The sequence below is a fragment of the Eptesicus fuscus genome, chromosome 15 (genome assembly GCF_027574615.1).
Source record: "Eptesicus fuscus isolate TK198812 chromosome 15, DD_ASM_mEF_20220401, whole genome shotgun sequence".
Classification (NCBI taxonomy): domain Eukaryota; kingdom Metazoa; phylum Chordata; class Mammalia; order Chiroptera; family Vespertilionidae; genus Eptesicus; species Eptesicus fuscus.
In genome coordinates, this window is record NC_072487.1 from 76,735,979 (window position 1) to 76,744,799 (window position 8,821).

The 8,821-nt window shown below is 65.6% G+C and overlaps 1 protein-coding gene across 1 annotated transcript; it reads left to right on the plus strand.

Annotated features, from left to right (window-relative positions):
- Positions 1-689: 689 nt before the first annotated feature.
- BARHL1 (BarH like homeobox 1) lies at positions 690-7,615 on the plus strand. Its single transcript, XM_008152702.3, has 3 exons — positions 690-1,161; positions 4,951-5,173; positions 7,324-7,615. Exons 1-3 carry the CDS (start codon positions 690-692, stop codon positions 7,613-7,615), a joined length of 987 nt encoding a protein of 328 aa, XP_008150924.2.
- The last annotated feature ends 1,206 nt before the right edge of the window (positions 7,616-8,821 follow it).

Here is an 8,821-nt window from a genome sequence, read left to right on the forward strand (position 1 = left end):
TGACACAAGTTCATTTTTTAAAGGAAGGGGGGGAGGCGCAGGCGCGCTCGGAGGACCGGCTGGGAGCGCGGAGCCCGGAGGCGCTGTCCGCGGTGCTGACGGGCCCCCGGGGCGCAGGGCGCGCGGAGGAGGACCTGCCGGGCCCGGTGGAGAGTCATGCGCCGCGGGCCGCCGCCGCCGCTCTCCGCGGTGCTGACGCCACCAGGTGCGCCTCGTCACGCCGGCCGGTAGCCCGCTCGCTGCTCACCGCGGTGCTGACCCCGCTGCCTGCGGCCACGCTCGCCCGGAGGAAGCGTGCGGTTCGGATTTTTAGACGCCGTTCTCGACTGAGATTCCAACGTCCTCGCATCTCTTCTGTGCCAGAGGAGCGCTCAGGCCGCCCGTCTCCCGCTCTGCTCTCCCCAACTTGGCGCACCCTCCCTCCCATTCCTCCCTGACACTCCCACCGCCCCCCCTCGGTTCGGCGACTAGGCGCGATGCTGCAGAAGACGCGCTGAGCCCTTTTGGATCTAATGCGCAGAGGAGGTTGGCCCAGAGCTCCTGGGCTCCCCCAAGGCTGAACTCCATCCAAGGTGCCCGCAGGCTCCCTGCCCGCCTTCCCCATGCCAGCCCGCAGCTAGGGGCAAGGACAGCGCGGCTGGGCTGGGGTGGGTGGGGAGCTTCTGGAGGGGACAGGTGGACGCTTGGCTATGGAAGGCTCCAATGGCTTTGGGATCGACTCCATCCTCTCCCACCGTGCGGGCAGCCCCGCCCTTCCCAAGGGGGACCCCCTGCTTGGGGACTGCCGCTCGCCCCTGGAGCTGAGTCCTCGCTCGGAGAGCAGCAGCGACTGCTCCTCACCAGCCTCACCAGCAAGGGACTGTCTGGAGACGGGCGCCCCGCGGCCTGGCCCTGGCGGGGCACCGGGCCCAGGCTTGGACTCCCACCTGCAGCCGGGGCAGCTCTCGGCCCCAGCCCAGTCGCGTACAGTGACCTCCTCCTTTTTGATCAGGGACATCCTTGCCGACTGCAAACCCCTGGCGGCCTGTGCGCCCTATTCTAGCAGCGGGCCGCCCGCCGCCCCTGAGCCAGGGGGCCGCCTCGCACCCAAGGCGGGGGAGGACTTTAGGGACAAGCTGGACAAAGGTGGCAGCAACGCCTCTTCAGACTCCGAGTATAAAGGTAAGAAGGCGGGGGGTGGGAGCTGGGGGGATGCTGTGTGTCTGAAAACCGGCAGAGAAACTTGCGTGCACAGAGAGGGCATACGCACCGGCCGGCTCCGAGCTCCCCCGGGCCCACAGAGCAGCCGGGCTAGTCTGAACCTTTCCGCCTGTCCGTGGCTCTGCCTTTGAGCAACAAAGAGTCTGGTGGAGACAGCGGGGAAGGGGGTACTATGCGCCCCAGGAGAGACCCCCCCAAATGCACAGAGCAAACTTTCCAAACTTCCGCTGGGTCTGCCCTGCCAGGGGGGCTGGAGGGCAGGAGCAGGCGCCCATCTGGCCGGAGGCTGAGAAAAGACCGCAGAACAACCAGACCCCAAGGGCTCCGCTGGAACGCCCTCCTCAGAAGAGTGAAAACCTAGCAGAAGCCGAGAACAGTCAGAATTCTCCGCCCTTTCATCTGGATTTCCGAGGGAGAGAAACCGGGCTTCGCCTCCCCTTGGGCCCAGCGCGCTCTGGGCCCCAGGAATTATGCAAAAGGAATGCTCACTTCAAAGGAGAAGCAGGAGGCAGGCGGGGCTGGGAGGCCGGCTGGGAGCAGGTCCGAGGTCTGGTCCAGAGGGGAACTCTGCACCCACCCAGCGGTTCTCGCTGAATCTGATTTTTAAGAGAATCCAGCCATTTCCAGTTGTGTGGGACCCAGGGCTTCCCGAGTGGCCAGCCCCATTCCCTTACCTGGGGGTCACTGGCCCTTCACTTGCCTCTCACCTCTGCGAACCTTTCCTTGTTGTTCCCTTTCATCCCGCCTTAACCAGGGAGCTGAGATCAAGAGGAAGAGGACGGGGGAAGGGAGGGGAAAAGAAGGAAGAAGGGAAGCAAAAAAGGAGTGCCCTAATTTTATACTCGCCCGCGCGGGGCCCCTGCCTGGACGTCAGCTCTTTGACCAGTTCTTTTCCCTCAAGAAGCGGGGAGGCAGGCGGGGAAGGAGTGTCCGGGCTTCGGGGACAGAGCCCGTGTCCCCGGCAGCAGAAACCCGGCCTGGCCGAGGCCCTTCCGAGCTCTGTCAGCTCAGAATTAATTCCCGAACCCTTTTCATCAGACAGAACTTCCCTACGAGGGCGTCTGCTCTACCATCTCGGGGTCCTGCACCTCCAGCCCCTATTTGTACGCAGTCTTCACAAAAAGGCAGAACGGCTCGTAACACTCTCCTTCCGGCCAAGAATTCATCTGTGGACAGGCCCTGACCTCAAACCCACACCCGCGTGGGGCCCCACGCCACATCCCGCTGTCCACGGCTTCCCCACGCGCTGGCAGCCACCTGCAGCCCAGCCTCGCCTAGGAAGCGGGCAGGTGGAGCTGGAGCACCCACGGGGAGTCCGAGGCGTGGGGCCCAGAAACCCCTGCTTCACCCCAGGGCCGTTTCCCGAGGCAAAGCAAACCTGCCCGGAGGAAGACAGGTGCCGGGAAGGCAGGGGAGCGGCAGGAACGTCTATTTATAACAAGGTTTCGTTGTTCGTAATTCTCAGCAGCACCCGCTTCGTGGCAGAGTGCGGGGCAGGATGGCCAACGGCCGTGCCGGGCGGAGAGAACCGGGCTCTTGCCTCCTTTTATTTGGGATTTTGAGGAGAGGTTTCGTTGAAGATCCTGGGAATATCAATGTCCTCCTGTCCGAGAAGTCATCTAATCGGGGAGCGGGGAGGGCCGGCTGTCCGTGTACCACTCAGATAGGTCGGAGAGGAGGAGGGGAAGGTCTTCCCACCCACCCCGAGGCGGTGCCGCCTTTGCGCCTACAAAGCCCGGGGTGAAAGGGCGTGGGGACAGCCGCCGCCGACCCGCGAGTGGCGAAGGCTACTTTTCAGGGCCGAGTGAGGAAGGCTGGCGGGAAGGCAGACACAAGAGCCAGCCCGGGGGGCCTCCTCCCGCCCACCTCCCTCGCGGCGTCCTTTTCTCCACGGAGGGCCTGGAGGGACGGTCAGTCACCCGAGTTGCTGCTTCAAAGGCTCCTAAGATAACGAAAGTCGAAAGTGTTGTTTGGAAGGAGCTACACCAGGCTTTCGAGGAAGGAGGTCTGCCGTGACTCTAGCTGCTGGAGCCAACGTCTGTCCGTCTGTCTGTCTGCCAAGAAGCCAAGCGGACACTCTGCTCCAAACCAACCCCCACCCCGGGGGGCCGGGTCTCAAAAACTCCGGGGCGTTGAGGTGTGGCCTCCAGGCTGGGATCGGAGGCCCCCGGGGGCGGGCGGGCTGGTTCTGGGGCGGCGCCGAGGCTGCCCCGAAAGGCTCCCGCCTGCGCCGGGAGGGATTAGAGAAAAGCCGATCTTCCCCACAACCAGCTCCACCCTCCACCCCCAGCCCCCAGCCCCCAGCCCCCAGCCCTCAGCCCTCAGCCCTCAGCCCCCAGCAGTGGGGATTTTCACCAATAGTCTGGCGGGCAATTAGGCCAAGAAGCAGGTTTCCACAACATCACGTTGGAGGTTCGGATCATCGTTTCCGTGCACTTCATTGAACTTTACCGGCGAGCCTGGACAGAAACCGGCTCCCGACACCATCCCAACGCCCCGCGGAGGCGGCCAGGCCCTACGTGGCCGAGCGGGGAGGGCAGGGGCGGCCGGTTGGGCGGGAGGAGGCGTTTTCTCCCCAGAGGCGCTCTCCCTGCCCCTGCCAGCCGCCTCGGTGCACACGGCGCCCGCACCCTCCCGGCTGCAAACCAAGGCCTTTCCGGTTGAAACGTCTCGCTCCCCAGTGGCTCAATTAACCGGATTATTGTTTCCTACAGAGAGGAATCAGCTCGCATTCAGCTGAACCTCGTCACTACCAACGCCAGGCACAATGAAACTCACCGTAAAGGAAAGCGCGGAGAGGATACGAGTGGGGGGAGCCCCCGCCGGACCCCGTTTGGGGGAAGTGGTCTCTTTGGTTATACCCTCGCTTTAGGGGGAGAAGGAGGGAGATCGACGAGTTTGCTTGAGCCAGTGTGCGCTGCAGTGCGGTCAGCCCCATCGAGAGTCGAAAGTGTTGTTTGGGGAAAATAAACCCTCTTGTGGGGTCCTGCCCTTGGGCTTCAGGCGTGGGGACTCTGCTGGGGTGTCCCCGCCGAGGGGCGGAAACACCCCCTCCCCGCAGTGCGGAGCTAGTTGGGAGCCACAGGGCGTAGTGTTGACCTGGGAACAGACTCAGCACAAACCCGTCGCTTAATTTTCCGAGTGCCTCGCGCTCGAGATCGGGCGCCTGCGACTCGCCCTGGAGCGCAGCCCGGGGCACTGGGCGCCGTTGCAGTGTAAGAACCGGCGGGACCAGCATTTTAGATCCGCACCCACAGAGGGCCAGGCGGGATGTGGGTACAATTTATCTTCAGGACCAGGATTCGCTCCGGGGTGCACAGCTTTTTGTCCCTCCAAGCGGGTTTTTCTCCCCAGACTCCAGCCCTCAGCTTCCTCCCTCTCCGGCCCATCCGCAGCCAGAGAATCCGGGCGCAGATGCGGAGCCCAGGCCCGCACCCCAGAGTGCGCACCCGCCCGCGCAGCCCACCGGCGGGGACCCCTGGGTCCCCTCCGCCGGCGGGCATCCCGCCAGTCACTGGTTTATCCCTCCGGGGAGTGCAGGGAAGGGGGGTTGCGTTCTCTTCGTTTTGGGCCATTTCTCCCGGAGGAGTCAGTCCTCCATCCGGGGCCCGTGGTCCCGGTTCCCAGTGGCTTTGCCGCAGCCGGGGCCACTGCTGTCCCGGAGCCGCGGTTACCCCACCGACCGGGACAGCCGGCGGGAGCGGGGGCGGGAGGGCGAGGCTGGGCCCTGACGCGCCACTGTCCCCGCAGTGAAGGAGGAGGGCGACCGGGAGATCTCCAGCTCGCGGGACAGCCCCCCGGTGCGCCTGAAAAAGCCGCGCAAGGCGCGCACCGCCTTCACCGACCATCAGCTGGCGCAGCTGGAGCGCAGCTTCGAGCGGCAGAAGTACCTGAGCGTGCAGGACCGCATGGAGCTCGCCGCCTCGCTCAACCTCACCGACACGCAGGTCAAGACCTGGTACCAGAACCGCAGGTTAGGCCGGGCTGTGGGGTGTGGGGTGCGGGGGGGGGGGTGCGGGGGGTAGGACCGAAGGGGCTCCCTCGCCTTTCCTATCCACCCCTCCAGGGAGCATGTCCAAGGAGTCCCTGGGCTTCCCCCATTCTGTGAACGCGGGGAAACTGGGACCCCAGGAGAGAAAGCCTTGCCCAAACCCCACACGCGTCACAGAGACAGGCATGAGCCCGGCCTCCAGCGCCCAGGCATCCCCCCAGGGCGGGTGGACAGACAGACCACGGGCCACAGGAGGTGCAGGGCCTGTCCCGTCCCAGCCAGGTCCCACCTCCCCACCTGGACCAGCCCGAGCTCCAGTCTTAGGGCCACTGAGTCCTCCCAGTGGGAGCCCCAGGCCAGAGTGGGGTGGTGGCCTGTGTCCAGGGTATTTTTCTGGGAGGACAAGTAGGCAGACCCCTGGGGGTGGGGATGGTAGGGACGTATGGGGGCAGAAGTACCCCAACGCGGCAGCTGCTGGGGGGTGAGGTCGGGGAGGGCTCTGGGTTCTACCCGGCCTCTCTGGCCTCCTCGGTCTTTCTTGTACTGAAACGGAGCAGGGAAGGGCCTGCCCCAGCTCCTCCGGGGACCGGGACACCGGTGTTTTCTAATCTCCCTCCCACCACACTCAGGGACAAAGATACACATATATAAACACACACGCACAGACACACTCAACCCATGGTCACACACACATCAACATAACTCACCGTCACACAGAACACCCACAGGCACACAGACACACACACACACACACACACACCCCATAACTCACCGTCACACAGAACACCCACACCCACAGGCACGCACACACACACACACACACACACACACACCCCATAACTCACCGTCACACAGAACACCCACACCCACAGACACACACACACACACACACACACACCCCATAACTCACCGTCACACAGAACACCCACACTCACAGGCACACACACACACAACATAACTCACCGTCACACAGAACACCCACAGGCACACAGACACACACACACACACACAACATAACTCACCGTCACACAGAACACCCACAGGCACACACACACACACACACACACATCAACATAACTCACCGTCACACAGAACACCCACAGGCACACAGACACACACACACACACACACACACACACACACACACCATAACTCACCGTCACACAGAACACCCACACCCACAGGCACACACACACACACACCATAACTCACCGTCACACAGAACACCCACACACACACACACACACACACACACCATAACTCACCGTCACACAGAACACTCAGCCCCACGTCACTCGCACACTCGGCAGAGGCCCGAACGGTGCTCTCCATAAACAAGCCTCAGAACGCATCGCCCATGAATAATAAATACCGATCACTGCTCCGGGCATCAATAATTAAGGCCCGTTACAGTAATTACACAATTATGATGATGATGAATAATTCAGGGAGGGGAGCGGGTCGGTGTGGCGGAGCCAGCCTCAGTGGGACCGGAGGGGGCTGGCCCAGCCTCGGGTCCAGGGACACAGGTCCGGGTCCGTGCCCCAACCTCCTTGCCTTCCCCAACTCTTCAGGGGCCTCCGGATTTCAGCGCCAGACAGGCCGCAGGGCGCGCCCCAGGCCTCGGACCTGGGTGACGGGAGAGGGTGTGCGAGGCTGGGGCGCCTTCTGCAGAAGCGCGCTACCTGGGTAGCTAGGGGTGCAGCCCACCCCACAGGTGGTAGCAAACCCACCGGCCATCTTGCTTGGGGGTGGAGTGGGGGCGGATGCACCGGGGAAGTTGGGAAGACAGCTCTGCGGGCGGGCGGTGTGCCTCCCGGAGCAGGGTGTGCGAGGTTAGAGGCCGGAGGAGGGCCTGCCACGTGGGGGGCCACCTGGGGAAACGCCCGCCTCCGTTTTCTTATCTGCAAACGGGGATGCGTGGCCAGGGAAGGCCGGCGGCAGTTTGAAGGAGCGAATGCGTGTAACACGGGCAAGCGGAGCCTGGCGCTCCCTTACCGACACCTTCGTGGGTCCCTCGGGGCCTCCCGCGGGGCCATGGGCCCAGCACCCCAGGGGCAGGGGTGTCGGGGGCCTCGGGGGTGTCGGGGCCGCAGCCCTGACCCCACCCTGGCATTTATTTCGGTCCCCAGGACTAAGTGGAAGCGACAGACGGCCGTGGGGCTGGAGCTGCTGGCGGAGGCGGGCAATTACTCGGCGCTGCAGCGGATGTTCCCGTCGCCTTATTTCTACCCGCAGAGTCTCGTCTCCAACCTGGACCCCGGCGCCGCGCTGTACCTGTACCGCGGGCCGAGCGCGCCGCCGCCCGCCCTGCAGCGGCCTCTGGTGCCCCGCATCCTCCTGCACGGACTCCAGGGCGCCGGCGAGCCCCCGCCGCTGCCCCCGCTGGCCGGCGTGCTGCCCCGCGCCGCGCAGCCCCGATGAGCCGCCCTCCGCCGGCCCCCGGAGCGCGCGGGGTCCCGCCCGGCCTCCGGGTCCGCGCGTTGGGCTCTCCGGCCGCGTGTTCCCCGAAGGGCCAGATGCCAAGTCTCCTGCAGCCCGGACCCCGGACCGAGCCCCCCTAACCTCCCTGGGCGCCCTCCCTCCCGGCCAGTCCACCCGGGAGCCACTGCCACCCGCGGATGTACATACCTTGCACCCCCTGCCGGCGCCAGGGCCACCCCGTCGTCCCGCCCAGCAGCAGCCGGGGCGCCCCGGCGGCACGCTGCCCCCCACGCTCCCGCTGTGCACCGAGCCCGCCCGCACCCCTGGCCGCGGAGGGGGCGCAGCGCTGTACATACGGTGTGCAAAGTGTATATGAGGTTATTTATTCGTGACCATGAGCCCGTGACCGTGTCCGTGAGTCCGTGAGCCCGTGCCCTGCGCTGCGCCCCCAGGCGGGGCAGGAAGGGGCCGGGGGCCTGCCCACCACCCGACCCAGCCCCGGCCCTCGGGCTCTCTCGCTTTTTTAAATGTCGAAATAAACTTCTTACAAATGACCAGGCGCCTGTGTGCGCAGCGTCTTCACCACCGTGTCCCCTCCTGGGGCCCAGCTCCTGCCACCCTCACGCCCCCTCCTTCCCGGCTGCGGCCGGCCGGTCCCCTGGCCTCGGCCTTCCTCTCTCCCGGGCGAGCTCGCGGCCCCTCCCCCCTCCATCTGGCCCGGCCGCTCCCAGCCTGTCCCGGGGGCCGGGGCGGGGGTCAGCGGCCGGGCGCGCGCTGCGGGCCGGGCTGGGGCCGCGGCGCCCTCGCTGAGCCGGCTCATCTGGCCGCGACAAGGGCGCCGGCAGCTGGTGACCGGCCCGCCGGGCGCGGGGCCGACAGATGGGCTCCGAGGCGACTCCCCCCGCAGCCCCTCGGCCCCGCGCCCGGGCTACGTAGGGGCTCCCGCCGCTCGCGGGCGCCCAGGCGGCTCCGGTCCCGCGAGGGTAGGACCCCAAGAACTTTCGCTGGGAACCTGACGCCCCAGCGGGTACCCCCACTTCCGCATCGCCTCCCTCCCCCTCCACCCCGAGTAAGTGGGGGATGAGCGGCAGAGGGGATCTCGGGGGAAGGGGCTTAAATCTCAGCCAGACTCTCAGGGTCAAAGGGCCAAGGTCACCTCCTGAGGCCTTTCCCTCTCCGGGAGGTGGGGAGGCGGCCAGGTGCTCC